We start from the raw sequence: 26,568 nt of genomic DNA, 5'->3' as shown, positions 1-26,568 counted from the left end.
TGCATAGCACATAGTCCTAATTCTCCTGTGATTATCATGCTCTGCTGTTGTGCTGTAAGACATAATTATCTTTTTTGCTGCTTCTAAATCTCACAGTGTCTAAAGTGGAGACTGCACTGCAACATAGCAGAAAGAAATTTTACAACATAAAACCAAAGGTGTTTGTAAATGTTCTAGTAAGTAGTAGGAGAGCATTTGTAGGCAGGGAACAGTATTTGAGGCTACAAAGCCTTTTGAAATAGATGAAAGATTGGACAGGGCATAGAGCACATAATTTGGGGGAGTTTCATCCATCCTGTCTATTGGGAGAGCTCTCTAGATACAGTCCATAGCCTTTGCCATAGAAAGGGCTAGTTGGAACTGTTCAAAACTGAGCCAACAAGCTAAATAACAATCCTGTAGACCACCAGAGGTCCAATACCTTACCCTCCTTTTTACGAAGTGTAGACAGACCCTTTGAATTTTTTCCTACAAATGCTGTCTAGCCACCTTAACTTTCATTCTCCTTGCAGCAAGGTAAGTGGTGCAGAGGGCAATTCTGCATGGCAATGCATTTCACCCAAGGAAGAAGGAACTTACTTGCAGTAGGCTTAAATTTCCTTGCAACATACTTGAGACTACTTGGTATCTTCTGTGACAAGAGATTCAATGCTTAGTAAGCTAACCCTGATACCCATGTAGTAGAAAAGCAACATTATAATTTCTAACCATAATGAAATAGTTGTACGACATTCCCAGGCAATGTAGTACCAAACACTGCTCACTTGTTTGAATAAACTGTGTCATGATTAACCTGGTTTTGAAACATTTGCTTGAAACTGAGTAACAGGTTTGGAAATTATGATGGGAAGCAAAACTGAAAGATGCACATGCACACACACGAGTAACATAATCACACAGACTTTTGTTTCCTTAGGAAAATCAAAGTAAAATATGCTTATATGTTTCCCAGTGATTAGCAATATTATTCCTAAAGCAGCTAATTTTATATTTTTTTAAAGAAATTTTGTAAGTGCCTGTGTCAGGATCTGAAGACAGAGTTTAAAGTAATCAAAAATCTACAGTCATCTGATTCAAACTGACTGCACTAGCGCATTTTTAAGTTGTATCTATATATACACAAGTTAGAAGAAAAACTAAATTGGCTGTTTGAGCTACCCCTTATAATCTTTTGTTCACTTTTGGATCTATGAATTTATGTCACTCATTATTTGGGATTTCCAGAAGCAAAGCACTTAATAAGGCTTGTAACTTACCAAGCCTTTGAGAAAATAATATCAACGTGTTTGGTCATATTTTAATAATCTAAATTGCTATAAATCACACCAACAGCAAGTAAAACTCAAGAAGCTCCAAATCAGAAGGGACAACGAGAGCAAAGAAGATCGAGGTTTGCCAAATGACAATAAAAAAGATAAGAAGAAAGAGATGAGAAGTCCTCTAGAAAAAATACCTCCTTTCAGTCCTTGCACAGACCTGGCTGTCTTTATTTGGCTGCAATGCAAAACTTACGAAGCTGCAACTAAGCTGTGAAGATAAGAGTTATTTCCTTACAGTGCAGTAAATGGAGATGTAATAATACATTCATCTCTAGTCCACACTTCAAGATATAGGACAGAGAGGAGGGGAGGACATGCATGTGGGAATAGATGCACTAGAAAATTCTTCCTGCAGTCACAGTATAATATAAAGGGCTTGTTACGCAGACCACGGACGCTCAGATCACAATAAGCAATGAAAAACACTAAGACTGTTGCCAGTACTTGTAAATCTGCAACTCTGAAGGGTGAATTAACACGTAGGTGCACAGTGAGAAGAAGCCAAAAATTACAGCTGCTACGCCTCAAAGGTACTGAGAAAGTTGGACAGCAGCAGAAACAACCAACTGTTTTACCGTAAATTAATGTCTGAACAAAGAAACAAAAAATCAGATTGTTTCAAAACCTGGGGCAGTTCTTTCATCACAGACATTCTCAGATACCACTATTAGGGCTGCAAATATGCCAAGGATCAAGACGCATACAGCATATGAGAATTACAGCAAACACAGGAGAAAAACACATAAATCAAAATTTGCAAAAGCATGCATGCAGTAAATTTAGTAAAAAAAAAAAGAAAAAGGTATATATGGATCAAGACAAAGGATATTCAGTACCATACATCACAGATAGTCAAAAGCCAAAAGGGAAACGGTGGTTCATGGACCTAACCAGAAGGACTGGCAAGCACACAGGAAAGGAAATCTGTGCCAAGTGGACTGTGGTTCTACATGCAATCTAATAATTTACAGAGATTACTGTAAAGTAAAAGCAGATGGAAAACTAGTTTACAGTACAGTGGAGCTAACAAAAATTCTGCAGCAGAGCTAATATGTAGGCCTTTGGTCACTGTTCAGTGTACATCAAGGGACTGCCATCTCAGTTTTCAAATAGCAAAAGGATTGGAAACAGGCCCTCCTCCTTTCAGCAGAAAGGCAACTTATCTGGAATACTGCATTCAATTCTAGACAGTCAAACTGGAGCAGTTCAAAAGAAACTACCACAAATGGTTCTGGGGCCTGAGGGACTGATTTATGAGGAAAGATGAAAAGAATTAAATATGCATAGCTAAGCAGTGACTAAGGACAGACAAGTTAACAGAAATTTGAAGGGTGAAAGGGAAAAAGAAAGGTTATATAGCATAAAAAGGAAGGCAATTTTGAACAATAAAATTAATTTAGTAGAGTGTAAATTTAGGCAGAGTACCAAGATAAAAATAACACACATGGATGACATTAACAGGTAGGACCGCAAGATTCCTTGTTTGGTACACTGGGTGGATAGCCACGCAAAAGCACCAATGTGGGCACAGCAGTCCAATGTTTCTGGCACTCAAGGCACTCAAAGCAGCTTGCTCACTCTGCTCTGCCCTGCAAAGTTCTGTAAAGACAACCCTCCAGTAAAGTGGAGAAGCAACCAGGGGGGAATTTCTGGTATGTAGAGCTACACCATTGGTATCTAAAAGACTTCTCTCCCTTGTGCTGGGGGGATAGTTATTGGGTATGTCCCAGGTAAGCCTGGGCTATGGCTAGAACAGCAAGGACGGTTGCTAGTCTGAGCTGGATCTTCATGGATAACTGAAAATGAAAGCAGGCTGAGCAGCTGTCGTGACAACAGAGTTGTCATGGTTTAACCCCAGCCAGCAACCAAGCACCTTCCACATCTACCATCTAGCATTATACTCATGGTCACGTAATACTATAGCACAGCTATATGGGCACATAAAACATAAGAAACAGAAGCGCAGAGAATCACTATCACACTTGTTTGTGAACATGCATAGCAGTATCACTTCTGGGTTAAGTTAAAATGGGGAAATCCGGTTGATTATTTGTCTGAAGAAGAAGAAAAAGAAGAGGAAGAAGAAGTAGAAAAGGAAGAGGAAGAAGAAGAAACTGAACAGCTTCATCTCATCTGACAAACTGAAATGGATGGACACCAAGTCTACATGAAACTTCAAGTTCCTTCACCAAGGAAATAACTAGACAGACACAAAAAAATGCTTCAAAGCTATTGAAGAAACTGAGGTAGAAATCAAAGAGAAATTATTACTGCAGCTCCAACATTACTGCTTACAAGACAGAAAAAGTGTCTCTCAGAGACACAATAAATCTATAAATTCACTGGTGATTAGGAGGAATTAAGTATGTCATTCAGACTGCCTTAAGAGCTTTACTTTTCACAACTCTCTATATGATTTACACATACCATTTCTGTAACTAACATTATTAGTACTGCAGCTAACAAAATGAAGTAATTGTGTCCAAAGCAAAGCACCTGAAAAGCAAGGTATTCATTTCACCTGCAATTAGAATATAAAATTTCTCCTGTTTCACATAAACTGAGTGCTGAGTAAGGGATACATTGGTTTCACCTATTTTCTTAGAGCCTCCTGCAATAAGCTACCTAAAGACAACAATACTACTCTTTCCACAAAGACTGAAAAAAGGGGAAATTTCTCCATGCCTGCCTCCCTCCTTCCTCCTCCTTCCTCCTCAGCTTAGATGTCAACATTTACAAAACTTCTACGGGAGAAAGCTTTGATTCCTTATACAGTAAAAGGATCACATTTGAAAGCCATAGATTAGCTTTCAAAATACGACCTTAATAAATCGCTCCATTTTCTGTAGATGTCTTTACCAGGTCCCATATATATTTTATATGTCATACTTCATAACAGGATTTGCGCCACATGGGACCACAGCAGGACTCCAACAGCCTGAGGTGGTATGGCCCAGATCTATTGCCTATCTACATGCTCTGAATATCACTTCAATCTCTTCTGAAGAGTCATACTGCATAGAGAGACATTCATAATAGGATTTACGGCCAAAGATATCAGACTCCATGTTTTCCTTCTTCCCAAGAATAACATTTTCTGTTTTAAAATCAACTATGAAGTAAAAGAGAGTAAAGCACACTTCCAAGTGGAAACCCTAGTAATAAATGACCAAATGCTCTTCCACTTCTGTGCTGTGCTCTCCTGTCCACACTCCTTGCCAGTTCCCATTCTTACTGGCTAAAAAGAGATTAAAATGGACTACATGCCAGCTCACAGAATCACCTTACAGATGGGGGGAACTTGTCGGGGACAGCTGTCTTTCAGTGTACAAGAACGGCACTGGCAAGGAAAACAGATTTGGCGATACTACTTGCATTTGTGTTTCTGCAGGTTACAACAGACTCACTCATGTCATCTGTTACCTGAGGGTATGTCCAGTAGTCAAGATACTAGAATTTGAAGATTTCTTTCAGCAGGTCTTATTTTGCTGTTGTTTGCACTGAAGGCAGTTGCTTGAAAGCAAACAAATGGCAAATACACCTTTTAATAAACAATATACCATTATTTTTTTTTAAATTGGTGGTGCTCCTTTATGATATATTAAAAAATTTGCATTAGGACAACTCTATTTGTTCCAAAATCAAACTAAACTTCTGTCGACCTAATTGATTTCCATTTGTTTAAAAACAAATTAGAATTATGTCAACTTAAAATTTTACTTGCTCTAAAATAATCATGTTTATACTGTGGCAATTTTGATGAAGGTGTTAATTTCATTATCTACAAATATTTTCTCTTTGGTTTTACAGCTTACCAACTGTGCAAAATTTACCATGATGCAGTATATTAATTTGTCCGAAATGAGAAAGAAAAGGTATCATGATTATTTGGAGCAAGAAGTTACTTCAGGAGTGAAAATATGTTTCTTAGCCTCAAAATTTTCAGAAATTTTGTGAGGAAAAGTGGCTATATCACTACAGTTTCACATGTGGAAACAGAGAGGTTTGGGGTTTTTTTGCTGTTCTCTGCTCTTGCAGCAATCTTCTAAAAAATGTAATATCAGAATTCTGAAGCTTCATGCATGCTGTGCCAATATGGTGAGAAAATATGATACTTTGACCTGTACAATCTTCTTTCATCTTATTTTCAGGGTGGCTAGATTTCTTTGCTGTCAGCAGAATCACTATATTAGAAGAAAAATGCACTCCAAATACCAAAAGTGTAAGAGATTTTTTTATAATTTCCTTACAAGTTCACAGTAAAGTTTTCCACAGAAAATGCTAATGCTTCTCTCTCATGACAGATTTTTTACAGTGGGAAACAAAATGATGACATAAAAATTATTTTTCGGATGACTATAATTTCCATCAAAAATATTATAAATAGAACCTATTTTTAGTTGAATACAAAGTTGGAAATCTTGTAGCCTTCAATTTTCCAAGTTAATATTGCTCCTCTTGCTCTTATTTCAAAATGTATTTTTCCAAATACCAATTTAATACATATCTTCATCTTAATATAATTTTCAAATGCTATTCTAAGCAATTGTTATTGTTAGGAAAGTTGCTGTCAATTGTTACTGTTAGGAAAGTTTTATTTACTTGGACACACACTTGGCAAATTATTGGATGACCAGTATTACAAAAGTGCAAAGATAATTGGGCTACTGCGAGCCCAAAATATATTTTTCCAAATATCACTTCCTATGTCTAAATACAGATATTAAATTAAAGGTTCTTTTTACATCTTCCCTGGCATCCAGTGTAATGATTTCTAACTTCCTGATATTTAGGCAAGGTAGAAAATTAGTTCAAATTAAAAAAATAACATCCAGTTTCTGTCATTGTCACATGAACCCAGGAACTGCAGAATAAAAATAAATAAAACAATCTAGTATCATAAGCTGGTACAGAACTAATAGTGTTCATAAGTTGTAAATAATTTCCTTTTTTTCTTGTTGGCTTGCACCTATCCTGTGATTACAGTGAGAGAGACAGACACAAAGAGTTTAACAGAAGTAAAAATGTTCTCGCTGTGGCTCTACTTGTATCGAGGTTTGGAAGATAAAAACCATTTGTCCTTGACTGCAGAATTAAAAAGCAGTTTTACCTAATTTTTCAGATATCCTTCATGACATCTGAATTATCCTACTGACTAAACATTTTTTTTTAAAATCTGCATTCTATATCATTGATACATCAGACTCAGATTCAGTCTGTATAAATGGAATAAGAAATACTGTGTATTATATTAGTATTCCTTTTCTGGATTTTACAGCATAAGCTTCTCAAACAAATACCTTTCATCAAAATCTCTTTATTCCTCCCCCAAATTGCTTTATGCATCCTCACGGGATCTAAAAACTCCCAAGCAGTGGCTCGTCACACATAGCTCCTCCTCTCGCTCCTTCTGAACTCCAGGAGAAGATGACTCCTGCCTCTTCCTCCCAGCTTCATTTTCAGCAGGCAGCGTCACTCGGTTATGCTAGGCATCTCATTTCAGTAATAATCTTAACCTTATGCCATAGGTCACGGTGTCATAAGCGTGTACAAGGAAAAGGAGGTTTCCCCTGCAGCCATCTTGTACTTAGCTCTCTTATTGCAGAAAAAAACCATGACACGAGAGTTAGCTGACACCATCATGAAATATCAACCTAAACTAAAGGGATGGCTGTTGAATAAGGACTGGTACAGACGTCCTGCTTCTATTTACAGCTCTACTTCCTACCACCTGCATAATTTTTTACTTTTTTGTGCCTTGGACTCCTCATTGGTGGCAGAGGACATGTCCAAGAGGACATGAGAATTCTCTGGGACACCATAAAATGGAATAAATAAATGAATACCACCTCCTGCCCAACCTTGGAATAGAAGAAATCCTGTTCATGGGAAGGAGAAGACACTTTGAAGACTTTGCACACACCACCATAGAGTCAAAGGGTTCCTGTGTCGCAGACCAACTAGGGGTCTCCAATTTTTCTCTTCAGGCTCCTCTTCTCTTCTTACTCAGTCTAAGCTACAGCAACTCACTCTATTGAAACGGATGAAATTTTCACAGGCTGTCTCACAGTAAGAAAGCTGACACGAAGGTATCACATGTTTCACCCACAGTATTGCCTCTTCATCCATGGGATAATCAAGTTCAAGTCCCCATCATCTGTAAACTAAAACTAATGTATCGTATCACATCTTCCCCCACCCTTTTCCAAGCTGCATATGGTTCAGGTAGAGTTATCGCTGTGGCACATCTCTGGAGCTTCAGAAGACTCTGGGTGATGCGAGATGGCTGAATCCCTTGGGAAAAGCACGCAGACTGAATTTAAAGTGCTAAACGACAGTTTGGGATGATATGCCTCTTTCCCCCGAAGAATCCTGGAATATGCTAATGCAGTCTGTCCCATAACCCCGGTGAAAAGGGACAGACACCACCACGGGTGAAGTGCTCATCCAACAATGTTGAGATTTCTACTGGTTAATAATTTTACTGAAACTGAAAATGCATTGAAATGGCAAGCTATGGAAAAGTGGGGTAAAATTAAATAAAATGGAAATCATAACAATGATCCACAGAATTTGCTCTTCTTTCATTCATAAATATGACAGTAATTTTGTTATCAAATACTCTGTGAATTGGTGTGAAAAATACCCAAGGTGACATCTGTGAGTACATTACTGCTGGCTTCGGCCTTTCAAGACAAAGTATACGATTAAGATCTCTGGCATTACAGACAAAAGTCAAGACTAAATTTTTTTCAATGTAAGGGAAGACCCCAAAAGTATATGGGTTTTTTAAATACTGTGATTAGGAGGCAGCAAAAAGAAGGAATAAATCAGTACAGGCTACAAGGTATCTGAAGAGGCTATAGCAAAATTTAAAGGCCAAATCTTTCAGTGCATCTTCTACTTTAATTAATTTTCTTCATGGGCAATTCTTGCCACGTATTCAGATGCTGAAGGTAATAAGGGCTAGATGTTGGAGAGAATGGTTGTATTTCTTTTATATCTTGTTTCAAATCCTGAATTAAATTCACCAATAAACATCTAATTAGTATTTCCATCCCAGATCTCTGTAAGCATTGGTCCCTAACAAAGCACAATTCAGTGTTTCATAATTCATACAAAGAAGATAAAGGAATCGGAAACAGAGATAATCCGGAAAGAATGAAAGTAGACTCTGATGTTCAGATTTGATGATCCTAATATTTGGATAAATTCACTTGGCTCAGACTTTCAGCTGGTGTGACTACAACTCCTTAGCAAGATTTTAATTCTGTTTGCATTTATGCACCTCTACGGCATTTGCAGCGGAAATCAGACTCTCACGTAATGAATTTAAGCCTCCTGACTAAAGTACTGTTTTTCTTAGTTACTTTTGCAGATCCCCCAGAGGAAGTCCAGAGCACAGGTGGAAAACCACAGCCATAACATGTAAATGATGAAATATATGTCATAACTAGACATACAAGGGAGAGAAGATAGCAGCAAGGTGCTGCCTAATTTGCAAAAATACATTCACTTGTACAGTCTGTCACACAAATCATCGAGATAAAATGGTACCCAGCAGCTGGCAGGTAACATGTGGTACTCTCCTACGTACCACCATTCTCTGTTCTAAATAGCTCACGCTAGCTGATTGCCAAGGAGAAGCTACTAGCACAGACAGGGACAGCTCTCGGCAGCAACGATGCTTGGCTGCAAAAAGGAGATGGGCACTAGCAGTGACAACACGAGCTGCTCAAGCAGGCAGACGCACATACAGTTTGTGTTTTAAATGCTGCAGGTGCCAGCTGAAGACAACGTGATGGCTGCAGCAGGCCTTATTCCAGAGTATTACTGGGATGAAAGACCTCACTGGGCATGGCCCCAAACAATCTGGTCTGACCACACAGCTGCCCCTGCTTAGAGCAGGAGGGTGGACTGGAGACCTCCCAAGGTTGGATCTTTCCAACCTGAAAGATCCTATAATAAGATGGCGAAGTATATATCATTTTCACAGCCTCCTAGTGAGAGCAGTGCACTGAAAAAATGAAAGAATATTAGTAAAATTGTACTAACAACATAGGAGAATAGCTATAGCCCTTCTCAGCTCAGATCTCCACACTTAATCTCTGCAGAGATTGAAAAAAACAAAGTGCAAACACATGCAAATGTCAGGCACATAGCACTACAGTTCATAAAATACTAGCTTTAAAGTGCCATTAATAAATATCTTTTAGATACTCCTCCTCTCCCAAAGTAGACCAAGAAACAATGCTCTGCAAACACACTTCCTCTGGTTCAATGTCTTTTCCTTCTGATACAGAAATCATCGGTGAAATGGTTTAAAAACAAAGCAGCGTGTGAAGACTCACATCCCAACCCCTGTGAGGTTCAGCTGCTCTCAGCAGATCTCAGAACATTGCTGGCACTGCCACCCTGCAGGCAGCCCTGGCCCATATCTGATCCCAGCAGTCTGCCAAACACGAACATTAGCAACACTATTGGCATGTTAAGTCAAATGGTAACACTCAGGGAAGGATCAGAGAGGAAGTGTTTCTCCTTCACTGATTACAGGCAGAGATGGAAGCACTTTTGCCAATTCTGTATGGAGAAGCACAGGCAGTAAAAAGCCCTTCTGGCAGGCTCTAGCCAGCACCCATTGTCTTCTGAAGCACACTATTTGGAAGGAAAAGTGCTATGTGGTAAAATACCCTGATTTTGTGAGAAATCACTAATTACAAAATTCCAAATCTGGAAAAGAGGAAACAAATAATATTGCCAAAACTAATGCTGTACATCCCTCTGCTGTGTTTTAGTCCTCCATCCCTGCCCTCCAACCAACACAATGAACATCCCAAGCAGTCGTCATTTGCTTCCTTTTAATGAGAGAACCTCATGGTCATCCTCATCTCTTTCCAATTACAGAACCTATATTTTCATTGTAGAGTTACATATTTAATATGCTATTGAACACACACATGCCCGTGTATATTTGCTACAGTTTCACTTTAAGAAAGTAATTCCAAAGTGAATAAAGATCGAACAATACTTTTCCAACACCTTCAAGATTGTTATTATGCCGCAAATTACCCATTTGCACTTATCAAATCTTATTACAAGCTCAAAGACTTATTCTTAGAATGCACCTTTAAAACTATGCAGTAAACCTAATCTCTGCTTCTCTGCATGAACAGGGAATTTAGGCTTGTAACTCCCACCAGTATTAAAAGCATTTCCATACATGAGTCCCCTTGAATCCAGACAAGAGGAAACCCTCATAAATCATTTTTCCTTGAATTACTAAAATACTTCCCAGGCACCTTAATTTCATATTAAAACATCAAAGAACCACTTACTCAGTTCTTAACTGCAACACAGCGTTTTAAAAATAGTTTCAGAAATGTCCTTGGTACACTTAAGTCATCAAGAACCACAATCCGGAGAGAAAACCTTTTACAGCAATCTGCTATTTGTTATGTGAAAACAGTGACATAATCACTAGAAGTCTGAAGTTTTCCAAGTCCTGCAGTAAAAAATAACTATGGCTAACAAACTACTAGTGGCTGTCTCCAAAACAAATATCTAAAACAATAATTCATTTATCTGATGTAAAACCAGCAACTTCCACTCAGACCCTGGATGCTTTAAAGGGCAGACCCAAAAAGCTCGAAAAATGTGCAGCTAGGAAGACAAGCAGCCTTGACAGGCAGACCAAAAAAAAAAACCCAAACCCCCAAAAATGCTGCTAGGAATTTGCTCTGCATTGAATCAATACATTTAGCATAGATCCTAATTTCAGTCTTTAAGGAGGCAGCTTGCCTAATTCAAGGTTAAAAGTTCATTATTATTTTTTTAAGTCTGTGACACCAAATAGCTAAATATTCTGATAAGGAAGGGATACAAGCATTTGATCTACAATAGATGATGAGATATGCTCATAATTATGAAGCTATTCTCATTTGTATTACCCTTGCAAAGTGTAAGAGCCATGTCCAAGGTTGTCCTTACAGGCGTCTTTAACATAATGCTAGGAATGACGTGTTTCTTCTTTTTGGAAATTATTTTCTTCAGTGATTAATGTAAACAAAAGTTTTAAAAGCTGATCAGTATGAACTTCAGAATGAAGGGCTTTATCACACACACAATGAAGTTGCCTCTGAACGGAGGAGAAAAAGAAACACTGTTCTCTGCCTGCGTATTCACATGCAAAGTAACAACTCCCCGACAACCACGTTGACATCATGCAGCATCTGCCTTCGACTTTCTGCATATGCATTGAAAAGACACACCTCAGAAAAGAAAAAGACAGTTTTAAAATCAAAATAACCATTTTGTTACTTACAGCATTTGATAAAATGGTAATGAGACATTCTTTCATCTCAGGCTGTAGTCTTGCTACAGGCTTCAGCATTCTCTTCTGCTACAACTGTCATGCCCAGAAAATGCATTATTTAGAGCCCTTCCTCAGGTATCCAGTACACCTCAGAATACATTATTTAATGGAGGTTCTGTTCCAGGATCTTGCAGAGGCTTCCAAGTCATCCTCACCCGACTGCTGGAGTTATGATAAACCTCTGTGCGTCTTGAACCATGACTACTGCACGTGCTATTGTAGCACGATTGATTGACACCGCTCCTAATCCCACATCCCCAGGAATAGAAAGATTTAATTGGTGTGCACTTGCAGCCACATTCTTCCAGCACTGAGGTGTGCTGCTGCACTGCGGCTCTCACAGTCCTGCCAGTTAATGGCTTTTCAATAGCTTTCAAATGGCAGCAAACTAAGCTCGATGAGTGGGCTCGAATGAAATAGCAGAACAAGGGATCTTCAATTTTATTGTGCATGTTGTTCGTGTGCCAAATGTGACCAGATTCTTAGCTGGTACTAAAACAGGATTATTTTTAGTTGCCACCAGTTGCTGTGTGAATAGGAAATTGATATAGGTTGCCAAAAATAACCACCTTTTAGGATCACGGATCGTTTTTCAGTATGTTGTAAGGTAAAAACTGGGATAAAGCTCACAGCCATCTTCAGACTCTCCTGGTTTATGCATGGGTTCATTTAAATTGAGCTAAGAAACATGCTTGTGTGTACATTCCTTGATATGTTCTTGTTTTGTCATTTCTTTGTACTACACTGCATCTTTCTTAGAGATGGAATATTTATGTCAGAAGAAAGAAACTGCAAGCTCTGCATGGTTTATATCGTGATTATGTGCATGTTATCTAATGATATTTTAATCACTGATTGTAAGACAAAAAGCCTAAGAAAATGCACCACTAAGAACAAGTCCATACAATTATTTATCAGACCACGGAATAACAAGTCAATGTATACTGACGCATTACCCGGTTTCAGATTAAGGGCACACAAAAGGCAGACCTGCATTGTATTTTAAACACCCAGGCTGCATCATCCTCTGAGCACAATTCCTGCATTACTTTTCCAAAAACAATCACCCAGGAATTTGGTTACTACTTCTTCGAGAAACCTACAGCAGAACTACAGTAAAATATTTTTATAAAATAAAAAAATAATTAAAGAAAACAGTGCTCAGAGAAGATTTACATTTGCTTACCATGTGTCATGCTTACCACAATCATCAATTCACTGAGAGCTCTTGTAAAGGGAAGCTGATAGCCCAGCCACATTTAAATCTTTTATTCGCCTGAAAGGTTCTTACCTACTATTTTGTATACATACCATTTTTAACAGGTACAAATTGTTAAATTGCCTACAAAGAGAAAAGGGTCTGAGGATTACTAATTTAGATTCTACTAACTATTCTGCAAAGTTGCCACAAGAGCAGAAAGATATATATTCACTGGCTTCTGGTGATCTATTAGCAAAACCCTTAGGTGAAATCTCTCGGCTCCTAACAGCCACATATTTCAAATCTGGTTTTAGGTATAATATGCACAGCAATAGTTTTGCAGGACTAATTACTTAGGTGGTTTTTTTCCTGAAAACATCATTTTTCAAACGAAAGAGAAAAAAATATTTAGAAATAACCACGGGAAATAGGGATAAATTATATAAAACACAATACAGTAATTACATTACCTTGGAAACTTTTTACTGTAAAGCTCAGAAGTCCAAAGTAATTAAATTTATCCAGACTTTTTTTCACACCTATATAACACAAGGCCAGTTTGGGCCATATGGCTTATAAAATAAACATACAGAGTGTTTTAAGAGGCAATGTTAGTCATAGTTCATGAGCAATTGTCAAGTAATCTGACAAAAAGCCCTTTGAGCAATACTTTTTGGCGGAGACACTCCTGACAGGTTCATCTCTGGTGGTACTGTCAGGCCGACAGACTGCTGTGTCTAATAACATCATGCTTCCACCAACCCATCCTGGCTAAAACCAGGAGGACTATCAGTAAACACTGGTGAATGGGAGCAATGGACAAAAGATGCTTTTCTGAAGACAGAGATAAAAGGAAGAAGAAACATTTCTGATTTTGCCTTGAAAAAAATATGGCAGAAAAAGTATTTGGATCTGTCTCATTTCAGATTGTAATATATGTGTTTATCTATTGAATTGCCATAGTGAAAATTTAGGATGGTGGAACTTAATAGCATTTATGTGACAGGTTAGACTGCATACTCTATCCTGCAAGGAACGGAAGAGAACCATAGTCCCTTACAGAGAGTGTCAAGGTACAGGATAAACTCTTGGAACACATACTTACATCAGACCAACTGGGAACAAAGTCCTGCTATCTACACAGCTAACACATCTCCAATTTCTTCTCTCCTAACATGCACTAGCCCATGTAAGCAGGGAAGCACGTGGGGCTCTTTGACAAGGGAGGGTCTGCAACATTACGCTGTAGCTGGGGATTGTGCCTTTTAGCCGTATCTTTGGACTGTGCAAGTCTGTGGGGTGGCATGTACCCACCTGCAGCAGGGCACTGTGGCCTCTCCCCTGCTCCGGGAGTCCATGCGCCAAAAAAGTGTGATTATGTGCTCGAGTATGAATGACAACCCGCTGGTGAATGAAAGAAAGGCACCAACTTTTCAAGAGGTGACACCTGGCAGACGGCTACCTCAAAAGGCCTTTCATTTTAGAATGTCACATGTGCTTTTAAAAATGTTTTAATTATATAAAATATTTAGTTTTATTACATGAGTAATAATCATCAGTGGGCTTTGTAAAAGAAGTGAAAGTTTAAATGGAAAGAAAACAGCATTGTATATTGCTGTCAGCAGAAAGTTCTGATGCATGTTGAAGGGCAGCATTAAAGAAGCACAAAAATTAAGATGGAGGAAAGGTCCCAGAGAAACGTTAAAATGAAAACACTAGGCAGAGTAAAGGGAATTAAATGGAGAATGAAAAGAAATGAGAACAAGGGATAAACGCTAATGCAGAGACGGGATGGACCTTGAGAAGTGGCAGCTAACCGTGAGGCAAAAGGAAGCCAGAATAGGAACACTGAAGAGGAAGAAATCTAGTCCGCCTGTTGGAAAGACACATGATTTCCACTGCAACCTTTCGCTAGGCTGGAAAGTAAAGAAAAAACAAACAGAGAAGAAATTGCAACACTAGTGGTGGTGGATGTCCATGTCATAAGCAAAGATTTCAGGTGTGAGAACAAAAAGAAGGATTTAGGATTCTGACATGAGTCCAAAGGAGGGAATATTTTGTTGTCACTAATTTTACAAAGCAAATTGTAGAATTTGCTTATTCACAAGAAAGAGGATATTAGTCATGTTAGGTATTTTCTCCTGACTGAACTCCAGCAATTAAAAAGGAATTCTGAAGAAAAAAAACAAAAGATAGGAATGACACTTGAAATCCAACCATGTAAACTATGGAAGTACATCTGGACAAGCTCTAAGTGCATTGTTAAAACTCCTTTGTCTGAACATTGGGGAACATTGGCATGTTTTCACTCACAGCTCCACTGGTTTCCAGAAGACTACACCAGTGTTTAAGTCTACAAAGTGGCACAAGTGTACTTGGACTGGAGGACAAAGACTGAGCTGGTATTAAACCTGGTGATAAAACACTTAATGTATTTGATTTTGTCCAGCTCATCAAAAATAGAGATAAAATATAATCAAGGTCAGAAAACAAGATAAATTTAGCCCTTCTGAAAAATTTGTTGCCACCTCTCCCTATAGAAAGAAAACAGCCACTTTCATGCTATGTACAAATCCAGCATTCAATGAAATTACAGATTTTTAAAATAGAATCTTGGAACTGGTCAACCATCACCAGGACAGCTATTTGTCTTAAGATAAACACACATTTACGGATCGTCTCAGAGTAGACACTGCTTCCACATCTCAATTTCCAAGGCTCAAAGCTTGTCTTAGAAAAAGCACCTATGAAATGTTTCGTACAATAACCTAGCAAACAAAAATGTTGCTTCAAATAAGTTCTTACTGCCAAGAACTGACATGCTGTATTGTATTCATGCCATGTAAATATTTTTTTTACTCTTCCAGTGTCTTCTGGTGTCACAAACAACTGAACACCTAATATTTTTAACATCTTAGTATTTTATAATTCACATAGAACTGTAAGATTTGATAGAGAAATGCAGAACTATCTGAAAGCAATTTGAATAATGAGAAAAACACCATAACTACTGGTTTTAAAACATGACAGATGCTCCCCGTTTATGCCATTTTCATTCAGTGCAACAAAGCTTGCTATATTCCTTCAGATGTTACAATTTCATTGCATTACTTATGGGTTTAAGACTGCAGACAAAAAAAACCCAGAATGCAGAGTAACATTAACATTGCTCATACATTTTGACAAGTGATACTGCTTAGCAATCAATCCTTGGCCATGCTATCCAGCTGCCAACAAGCCACTCTTCAGACAACACCTGGTAGTTGTATGCTCATCAGGAAGCTAGGGATGAGCCGTAGCAGCTTGTGCTGGTTTTGGCTGGGATAGAGTTAATTTTCTTCCTAGTGGCTGGTATAGCACTGTAGTTTGGATTTAGGATGAGAATGATGTTGATAACACACTGATGTTTTTAGTGGTTGCTAAGCAGTGTTTGTACTAAGTCAAGGACTTTTCAGCTTCTCATACTGCCCTGCCAGCGGAGGCTGGGGGTGCACAAGTTGGGAGGGGACACAGCCGGGACAGCTGACCCCAAGTGACCAAAGGGATATTCCAGACCATGTGACATCATGCTGAATAATAAAAGTGGCGGGGGAGTTGGCTGCGGGGTGGTGGCCGGCTGCTCAGGGACTGGGTGGGCATCGGTCAGTGGGTGGTGAGCAACTGCATTGCGCATCACTTGTTTTGTATATTCTCTTATCATTATTATTATTTTCCCTTCCTCTTCTGTCCTATTAAACTGTCTTTGTCTCAACCCACAAGGTTTACCTTTTTTCCGATTCTCTCCCCCATCCCATCTTGGGGGAGAGCAAGCGAACGGCTGTGTGGTGTTCAGCTGTCTACGGAGTTAAACCACAACACAGATGTAGATACTTAGCAAGAAGGACTCTACACTAATTTTCTCTACACGTGTCACAGCAGAACAAAACACGGCAGCTTTTCTGCATAAATTTTCAGATGAACTGGCCTGTAAGATGGATGCGAGGTTAGCTCCACAGATAGCAGCAACAAACCCAATCTAATCGCTCAGTCACTCAGAGTGTGGTTGACCCCTAGAGAACCAGACAACTTTTCCTCTTCTCTTCCAGCAACCTTTGCACACTTTCCTGCTTTCCCATTTCACTGGAAATGCCTTGATTTCTCAGGAAGTAGGTCATTTTCCTCCCATTCTGCTACCACTGGATCAAACCCTTACAGAACAAGAAAAGTGAAAAAATCCTTTTTCTTTTTCTCCATTTACTGTTATAACCGAATGTATATGGGTGGACTAATCCATAATTATTTTTTAATGGATTGGAAACAGTGGATTAAAATCACAGGACATTATTAGCCCATACTGATGAAGTTTGCAAAATTACCAGTAGAAGTTATATGCCATGTGAGAGTACTACTTGCTTCCTCCCACACCCAAAAGGACCATTTTTAGGCTGTATGTAGACCTCTAGCAGTTCCTTAACTGAACGAGATGAAGCTACCACTTGTGGTGGGAGAGCCCAGAACAGAGTAATAACAAGGCCAAATACAAGAAAGAAATCCCAATAGTCTCATATACGGTTAGTCATATCTTTGGCACTGGCAGCGACTCAGTAATTAATTTCTTCATTACAATCTGTGTATACTTTTTTTAAAATTAGATTTCTTACTAGATTTGATGTAATCATGTTACAGAGAGGAGCTGCAGACTTTTTACATGAGAAGTCCCTTATGGTACTAAAAAGAAACTATCAAGACACATGTTAAAATGATAACCAGAAAAACATGACAGCCATCACAACCACCAGATACAAGAAAAAATGAAAAACCAACCATGAATTTCCAGTAGTAAATAGTTAGTAAGTAGTAGTAAATAGTTACTACATCATCAGATAGATTTTTTTTTTTTAAGTTTATAATATTCAGGGAAGAAACAAAGGTAAGAATTCAGTTCAACATAAAAAGTGTACTGTTATCCTCCCGATAATTAGCAAATGCTATGACTCACTGCATTGTATCCCTATTTTTTTCTCTTCTAATTGGTTTGATAGTTTTAAAACCAGGAGACAAATAATGACCGCACTAGAGGAAGGAAATAAAGCCAAGAATAGAATAGAGGAATTTGTGTATCCTTTATCAGGGCGAATGTTACTACAACAGTGTAAATCTTGAAGTATAAGTAGAGAAAACTTGGAAGGACTGCAGAAGAAGTTAAGATAGAAAGTGTTCCTAATTTAGGAAATAGTAATGTGGACAGCTGAAAAAACTGAAGAAGGAAATGACAGAATCAGACTCTTCTGGGACTGGAGGACAGCACAGAGGATGATGTAGCAATTGGTAATCTCAGGGATAACTCTAATACTAGGTATTCCAAAGAAAAAAGAAAAAGAAGTAATTTATGTTGAAGATTTGTAAGGGGTGATGAAGTGACAGTATTTTAAATTAGTCAATCATGACATCCAAAAAAAACCAACCAAAAAACAAGACACTTGCACCATATGCAAGTACTATAGACTAAGAATAGAGTAGATCTTAGATCTAAGTTTTAACTGAAATTACAAGATACTGAGGGGAGTTCTGTAGATGCAAGATAAATATTGGACAGCTTTTATTGTACAGACAAATATGATACACATAATAGTTTCAGTATAAACACTGTAATCAAAATAGCATATTATTAAATTATATAAAAGACAATCCAAAAAGCAAAGACTGAAATTAGGCAAAAAGGGCTACCCAAGACCTATTTTATTTTCTGATCTGTCTACTGTCCTTTTTATCTCGTACTAAACACAATATTGCTTCTTTTTCAGAGCGTTTCTGCACTTCAGTCTTCATGTAACTCAGCATAACTTGTTAATGTATACTTGGCTCCCGATTTTTTCTTATGAATGAAGCACAGAGCAGAAATGGAACTTAGGGAGGGAAGGGGTGCAAGGTGTGGAAAAATAAACGTCACTTTTAATAAATTGACAATGCTGCCAGATGTGCACAGTGTAGCTACATGCAGCTGGGACAATCACTCTGATTCTGCACCTCCTCCAGTCTCTGATGGCCATATTTATTTATTTATTTCCTCTTTTTTCTTTGTCTGCATCAACGCTTAAGGAATTCATCATTCTGACCACAGAGACCAGGTGAGAGTCTGAACTGATGAGAATGATAATCAAATCAAAACGTGTGATGATAAGAACTTTTGACATGATATAAGATACCATGATATAGCTTGAAGATGACATGGACAAGTAGATAAACTCAGTGAACAAGAGAGAGATGCAGAATTCACTGCACTCAGCATGAACATAATAGAATTACATCTCATTCTCAAATTAGCAGAGAATAAATGAGGAGCTAACAAGAATTAGGCAGCTGTTAGGGGAAGGACAGGGGGACTGAGAGGTATATAAAGAAGCTAGGAAATAGAGGCATGGACAACTATCAAAGGCACTGAGAAAGCAGTAGAACAATATCATTTTAATAAAATTATCTGAGGTCAAATTAAGGGCAGCCAGTGAGGCCATAAACAAAGGCAATCAAAAAGATGGTGGAAAAGAACTTCTCCCATGTGGGCAGTGGACAGGTCACAGCTGATGTGCCAGTGAGTAAGAACAGAAAAAAGGAGGATTCCCCAGAGACTGAGAACGGTGTGGAGAGCGCTGAGGATTAATCAATAAATACAAGATGCCTTGATAATCAGTTCCTCCAAACAGAAATAACTGAAATATTCACGTCAGATATCTGTGTTTTGTACAAACATGAAAAATAAAGACAAAATTCCTCAACTCAGTGAGCAGCTGATTTACACATGAACAAGCAAAGAGTAAGGCAGCTTTGTACAGTTGCTGCACATACCACTAAAGCAGCAATAAACAACACACTACCTAAATTTAGAGAAAATTCAGATAGCTGGAACCCAGTTTTTCTATTTTATAATAATGTACTTCATGTTATATTTCATTCCCCAGTGATTTGAAACCTATTCTTACAGAATAATGCATTTCTTTTCTTACTGGAATGGCTGGCTGTTCATAACAAACAGAAGATTCATTTCTTTGCTCTCAGATGAACACTTCTGCTCTCAATCAAACACTGTATTAGAAAAGTAGTTACTATTCTAATATTCTTTTCTTAGAAATACAGCAGTAATTACCTCTTATTTCGAATAGCAAGGGACACCTGAGAAGGTAACAAAAAAGAAACACACAAACATAATGAGGTAAAACATGTCTATAAAGAATTATCCAGAGGGGTAAATCACATCATTCCAACCAATTTATAAGACTTTTTTTGCTTTCATTTACAGCAGGGTTTTCCTTGAGAAAGAAAAGAAATATTCAGCACCTTGCCATCCTGGCACAGGGCAAACTGCATGAGAAGTTATTTCCTTCACCCTTCAGCCAAAATACATTATGTTGGAATCTCCAAGGATTGCCACTCAATGCTGTAAATTCGTAGAAGAGAAAGTTGGCGCTGACTACAAACTATTCTTTCAGAATTCTTAGATTATAACCTCAAAATCAGTAGGGGTTCTGTCATTGCCTTCAAAGGGAGAAAAGCTAAACCCTTTAAAGTGAATGACCTAAGATTATTGGAAAATGACATAACTGAACTATCTTGGAAAAAAAAAGAATTAGCAATTAAGCATAGCACACCAAGAATAATTTGCATAACATCTTTCAAATGCTCCTGTTGAACTTGGTGTTAACTGGAGACTATGCACTTATCCATTTCTCAATATCTTTGTCATTTCAAATCCACTTTTCCTTATCATTACCAACATATTTTTGTCAAATTCAAGGACAACATAGCGGTAGGTAATTCTAATTTGACTAGAGAAATTAGTGGGATTTTTTTCACCAGCTCTAGGTCTGATCTTATGGCCTTGGCTGAAGTCGAGAGTGGATAGGGCTCAGCACCTTTTACTATCAGTCCTTCTGGGTCTTCCATCTATGTAAATCAAACGTTGCATTAACATAGGTTTACTGAATTCAGTTCCTTATATTTTAAGGAGAAAAATAATCACATCTGCTAAAAAATGTTGGCATTTGCTGAACCTAATTATAGTGTCTGAAACGAACATGTATTTAGAGTGTTTGCTAAAGATAGTTTCATATTGGGATGCATTTAATCATCAGAAGCAAATTTCAAAAATGGACTTTAAACTTACAAAAAAAGCTATAAAGGCTTAGCATGCAGACATAACAATAGTAATATGGAAAGGTCCAAAGCTTTGTGATATTAAGAATTATTTTTTTTGATGTGCCTCTAACATTTTTCTCTTTTTGATTAGGATATCATACATAATACAGAAGACAAGTTATAGCTGATTTTCTGTGGTTCAGTCTAAAATGCATAAATGCAGTTAGAATACCTCAAAGTTGGCACAGGTCAAAAAGTGAGTAAACAGGGTCCTTCAAAGACTAACTCAGGAGATCAGTTAACCTATAGGTATTCTCATCTCAGGGTGGTTAAGCATCCTTGTACCAGGTCTCAGTCAACACCTGGTAACGAGCTGTGTGCAAAAATCCCACTTAAATGTTGGCATGAAATATGTTCATCAGTTTAAAAGGTGATAGAAAAATACAACACAGTAGGTGCAGACTTTTCACAGTGAGACTGGGGGTGACAAGGCTGGAAAGAAGATTTTCCTCACTGAGTTAAGCTGCTGATAATAGACCTATGGAGTAGAGTGGACAGCTCCTGATGTGCCAAAGGGACGCAGCATGTCAGGAGGGTTGAAGACCTACATCCTGGCTAAGTGACATATTAATATACTCTGAAGAGGTATAAATGTGACTGGACCCCTGCAGACCACAACAACAAAAAAAAAAAAAAAAAAAAAAAAAAGAAAAAAAGAAATGGGCACTAAAAGGTGGTATTCCTCACCTGGAAGGGTGCAATCTGCTGCATGCAATCTGAGACATAAGGCAAAAGAAAACAGTGCCCTTGACTACACAGCTCAGGAAATCTTCTGCAGCAAGTCAGCTGGATAGAAGGAAGGAGGTTTTTCAGATTTCAACTTTTTATCAACAGACTAATAGCTATTTTTGCTTTGCTGCTGTTTTTGTTTCCTTCTTTTGTATGAATATTTGAAACTATAATCTATTTTCTATGTTGTAAATAAGTATCTTTATTTACAGTTATCAAACTACAAGTGATTTCAAGGTAGTTAGCCAACATCAGAGCACTTTACATCAATAAAAAGGATAATGATCTTAATACAGGAGGTAAAAGGACTCTGTAGTGAGCATCTAGTTGCCAGCATAAATGAACATACTGCTACAAGCCATAGCTGTCTGATAGCTACCTCACATTATTTCTCAGATGAGCTGGCAGCCCCTGGCTCCCTGGCGATCCTCCACCTGTAAACTGAGAGCCCTGCAGCTCACCAAGATGCTCTCTGAGATGTCGCAAACAATGACAATGATTGGGAAACAGAGTGAATAGTTCAAAAATTGCTCTCCTTGAAACAAGATACATGAAGGCAGCAAGGTGCACTAGGATTATCTCAGCCGTTAAAAGCAGAGTTGCTAGCTACTCTTCTGCAACAAATAATACACAGCTCACTGCCAAAGATAGAGGGTTGGAAGCTGCCACCCTCTTACAAACCTTTTCTTTCCCTTGATTCTTCCCTATATTCACAGAGGTACACAGCGGACAAAGAAATGCTTTCCTCCCAAAAGCAGCTTTTTAAAGTCCAGGGTTTAAACAATAAACATTGGGTTTTTTTAGTTACTCTGATTCGAGGCAGTTTGTGTTGTACTCTTGTGGCTCTTCTTCCCAAGATCACATCCTAGAGACTTGACAGTCCTTTTTTTTCCTATTTTATCAGCAGGATGCCAAGAAATGGCGTGGGAGAAGAACACTGTCAGCTGTGAGGATGACAGCATCAGAGAATTGAAAGCAAGAGAGAGGGGGCTCTTGAGGTGTACTCCTTCCAGTCCTGCTCTGAGGAATACGCCCTGAGCGGGTCACGACGGAAGAGAAAGGCAAATCTGCAGCTGTTTGCTCTGTGCCCCCACCAGCTGCTCCAAACATATCAAGGCTAGAGAAACCAGAGAGAAGGGTGAACGGCTGGCTGACAGCTGTAGGGCTCTCGCGAGCACATCCATCAGTCCAGCTCCAGTTGGCCACCTCCCTGCGACTCACGGGCTGGGGCAGCTGCCCCAGGGAGAGCAGAGCCGGGGTCAGCAGCCCTCAGGTCTTGGCTCAGCCCCCCCACCGGGTCCTGCCACAGCAAGGGCAGGCAGGGAGGTAAAGCAGAGATCTGCAGGCCCTGGGCTCACGGTCCTCCTCTGTGTACTGCAGGCGGGTGATAGCTTATCAGACCCTGACGATGGCATTTGATGGGAATCTTGCTGTAAGAGGTAGGAGCAATCCTCCCCCTCGTTATCAGACACCTCCTAGGGCAACGGCAGGCCAGAACATAGCAGAAAGCAAGACTGAGCAACCGTGAAAAACCTTGGTGGGTAAGGAGGGGCAAAGCTGTGCCTGACTGAAATGAGATCAGAGCTGGACATGACAGGAGTGCTACAGCTGAGGAGCTGCAGCAGCAGTGTCTATCCTGGTTGAAAACCTTTTTTTCTCTCCAGTGAAAATTTGGTGGGGAGGAGACCAGAGGTTCGATAGCAGTGAGGTGAAGATAATGCTGCTTTGACATGCACTAGCCTGAGACTAAGTCTCCACTTTGACTATTTGCATGATATTCCCCTACACATGGTAATGGACTTTTTCTTGCCCAAGCTTCATTTTCTAAAATGTCTCTTAGAAATCTTCCAGAATCCCTGACCGTGATGGCCCCACTCTGACCTTTTACTGGCTTAGTGCCTTTGAGTTGTATTTTTATTTGCATCCTACTATACCTCCTAGCCAAAAGAAAGAGGCATGTCCTCCCTGGTAAGGAACATAGCCCTTCTGCTTAGCTGTTTCGGTCACTCACTGTGTGGTTGTGTACCAAGAAGGGCACTTGTGGAATATTCCTGCCGATTAGTATGTTAAGTTAATAACACGCTCTTCTTCTAACAATGAGCATCTCTACAGTTATTTCCTGTATCTCTTTGGGCCTTTTTGTAAATATTCATAGAAATAAATTAATCTTCTCAAGGAAACCTTTAAATAAAATCTGAGGACGGAATTTCTTGTGTAACTTGCTAAAACAGTAGGTTTGTTGTGCACAGAGAGGATTTGCTGGCAAAGACACAGAGGCTACTGTTTGAATAGGTAATGTCATGGTCCATCTACTGCTCTTGGATGACCCAATTGTACTTATCCCCTTGTAGGAACACCACAAAGACATCAGTGTTCGTTTTTATAGAGTATGAAGTATTCAAGAAGAAAATCAGTGTGAGAGCTAGACTATATTCCTTCCAGTTTCTGTTCAGATCTACATCTGAAAGGAATAATAACCCATCAAGGAAGACAATTTAACTATGCTAATACTGAGGTTTTGAAAGGCAGCACAAAGACTGTCTAACTCTTTAGGGCATTCCAGCTCTCTGTTGGTAAACTAGGTAAGGAAAGCTTAGTTATTTCAGATGATCCATGTTATTTAACAGCAGCTGAGAGATGAAGGACAGATGTTTCACAAATGAGATTTACATATCAAGGGATGGCAGTAAACTAGACAAATAACTGACACCAAAGTTTCACGTGAAAATAGTATGAAGGTATATGTTCATGTGAAGATGTCAAAAAGAGTACTGAAGAACTACCATCCCATTATACAGAGATCATATATTATCAACAAGACATTATTTTCAAGAAGCTGAAAGCAAAAAATTAATAGGGAGCTACTTCTAGCAGACATAGTATACATAATCACAGAAATTAGTATATGAATCATAATCTATGGAAAGGTGTACAAAGATTGTGATGCTGCTAATCTACTGAAAACTTTCCTCCTGAACCAGCCACATGACTGGAAAAAAAAAGGTATTTATAAATTTATTCAGAAGTTAAGTGGAATTGTAAATTAGTATTTGCCTCCTTTACTATGATGGGTATTTTCCATTTCATGGATATGATCTGATCCACAGGAAAAGCATACTGGGCTTGAAACACTTCATAGTATCATCCTTCTAGCCCCTGCACTGAAGCATACACAGATATAAAGGGAGATCTGGGTGTGTGAGGACAGCAAGGTCAGGCTGTGGAATCAAAGGGGCAGAGATATCACCAGGACACCAGCTGTGCTCTGTACAAATAATATTAGATAATTGGTCTTAAAGTGAAAAAGTTTTTTTTAACTTTTTGGTAAAACAAACAGCAACTCCTACAATATAACCTTGTGGCTTTTCGAATTTTCAAATAGACATTTAATTTTGAAATATAATTACTAAAAGTCTGATTCAGGTCAACTGAAGTGCCATGAAAAAGTTTCCACTGACTAGAGGTTTCTCAAGTGCAAGGTTTCTCAAACAGCTTACTGAAGGTGGTTCCATTCATAATGTGTTATTCAAACTTAGCAAGCACAGACAATGTCATTAGGAATATCTAAAATTAAAAGTTATGTTAAGACCAAGGTGCTGAGAACTAACACAGAATAGGAGGACTATAGGTTATGGGGAAAGATATCCCTTGGATTGTGAAACTGGGATCAAAGTAGGCAGATAAAAGGTTTCCAAGATGGAGAATCTGCTAACCTTTGTCTGAGAATATGGAAACCTTTGGGATTAGAGGACCAGTTTGGCCTCCAGCTCTGTACAGGGCACAACCTTGACACTTCATGGCATAGACTATGCATACCCATAGCAGTCACAATCTTCCATTTGGTATGCTTGGTACAGGTGACAGCCACCTGGAGCACACTCTGAAATCACCTTTCCAGACTATGTGAGTTTCTGCAAATGACACCTAAAATGTGCTTCACATCCAGGATGCAAGACAGATGATGAGGAGCTGGCTTGGTTATGGTCTGGATGTTATCTTGCAGAACCTTCTTATGGCATTTAGTACTTTCTTCCCCAAGTCCTTTGCCATCACCTTTCTTGACCAGCAACATTGGCTCAGTGAGGGAGATGATAGAAATGGTCATGCTAAATGACAGAAAATGTGTTGCTAAAGGTGGTGTAACCTCAGAGGGAACACCAAACTCTTCATCTTTCCAGGTAAATCAGGAGGTGTGCCCTGGGACCCCATGGAGATCCATGATGGAAGGGCTAAGGTACCAGTGACACACTTAAGTGTGTTTTACCTTGTGGCACCTGCCCTAAATCATAGCCTCTCCTCAACTCTGGGACCCTGTGCGCCAGGCAAATTTGATAAATGGAACAGCACCAGCAAAGTCTGGTAGAGGAAATCCACTCCTAGGACAGGAGGGAGACTATGATGCTGCTAAAATCTGAAATATAAGCACCACAGGAAGGAAGATGGGACAGGGACTAGGAGTGTGAGTCTTCTCTTCAAAGCAGGAGACTTCCCAAATCAGCAAGAGCTCCTACACTAGGCTTAAGTTTTTCTGGGCACATTGCAGGGCGCTCTGAAGTTACTTCTCTACACAAGAACAAGCTACTTCAGCATTCCCGAGGCAGCCCAAGACTGACTGAAGCTGCTGGCAGGTGGGCTCACACAGGGATGTTTTCCTGAGTCCAGGGGCACTAAGGATATGAATAAAAACAGTGTGAGAGGGAACTTACAGCATTTGGTCATTTTTCCAAGGAGCATTTCAGATGTGTTTCTTTAAGTCTGACAGGAAAAGCTGCAGCACA

The 26,568-nt window shown here is 39.0% G+C and overlaps 1 protein-coding gene across 6 annotated transcripts in view; it reads right to left on the bottom strand.

The window, feature by feature from the left end:
- The window catches only part of MYO16 (myosin XVI), a 393,567-nt gene that overhangs the window by 299,914 nt on the left and 67,085 nt on the right, over positions 1-26,568 (bottom strand). For 2 of the 6 annotated variants that reach the window (XR_003921201.2, XM_029999070.2), the window contains exon 1: positions 11,641-11,881. The exons of 3 other annotated variants lie outside the window; for them this stretch is intronic. Coding sequence is in view for 2 of the 3 variants with exons in the window: in XM_029999070.2 (XP_029854930.1) it covers positions 11,641-11,668 (28 nt within the window). In the remaining variant the exon portion in view is untranslated. Of the gene's footprint in view, positions 1-11,640; positions 11,905-26,568 lie in introns of those variants that run through there. One more of the 6 variants, XM_029999066.2, reaches the window with a different exon arrangement.

The sequence above is a fragment of the Aquila chrysaetos genome, chromosome 23 (assembly GCF_900496995.4).
Source record: "Aquila chrysaetos chrysaetos chromosome 23, bAquChr1.4, whole genome shotgun sequence".
Lineage (NCBI taxonomy): Eukaryota > Metazoa > Chordata > Aves > Accipitriformes > Accipitridae > Aquila > Aquila chrysaetos.
Note: the sequence above shows the minus strand (reverse complement) of the source record. Positions and strands in the feature narration are given on the sequence as shown.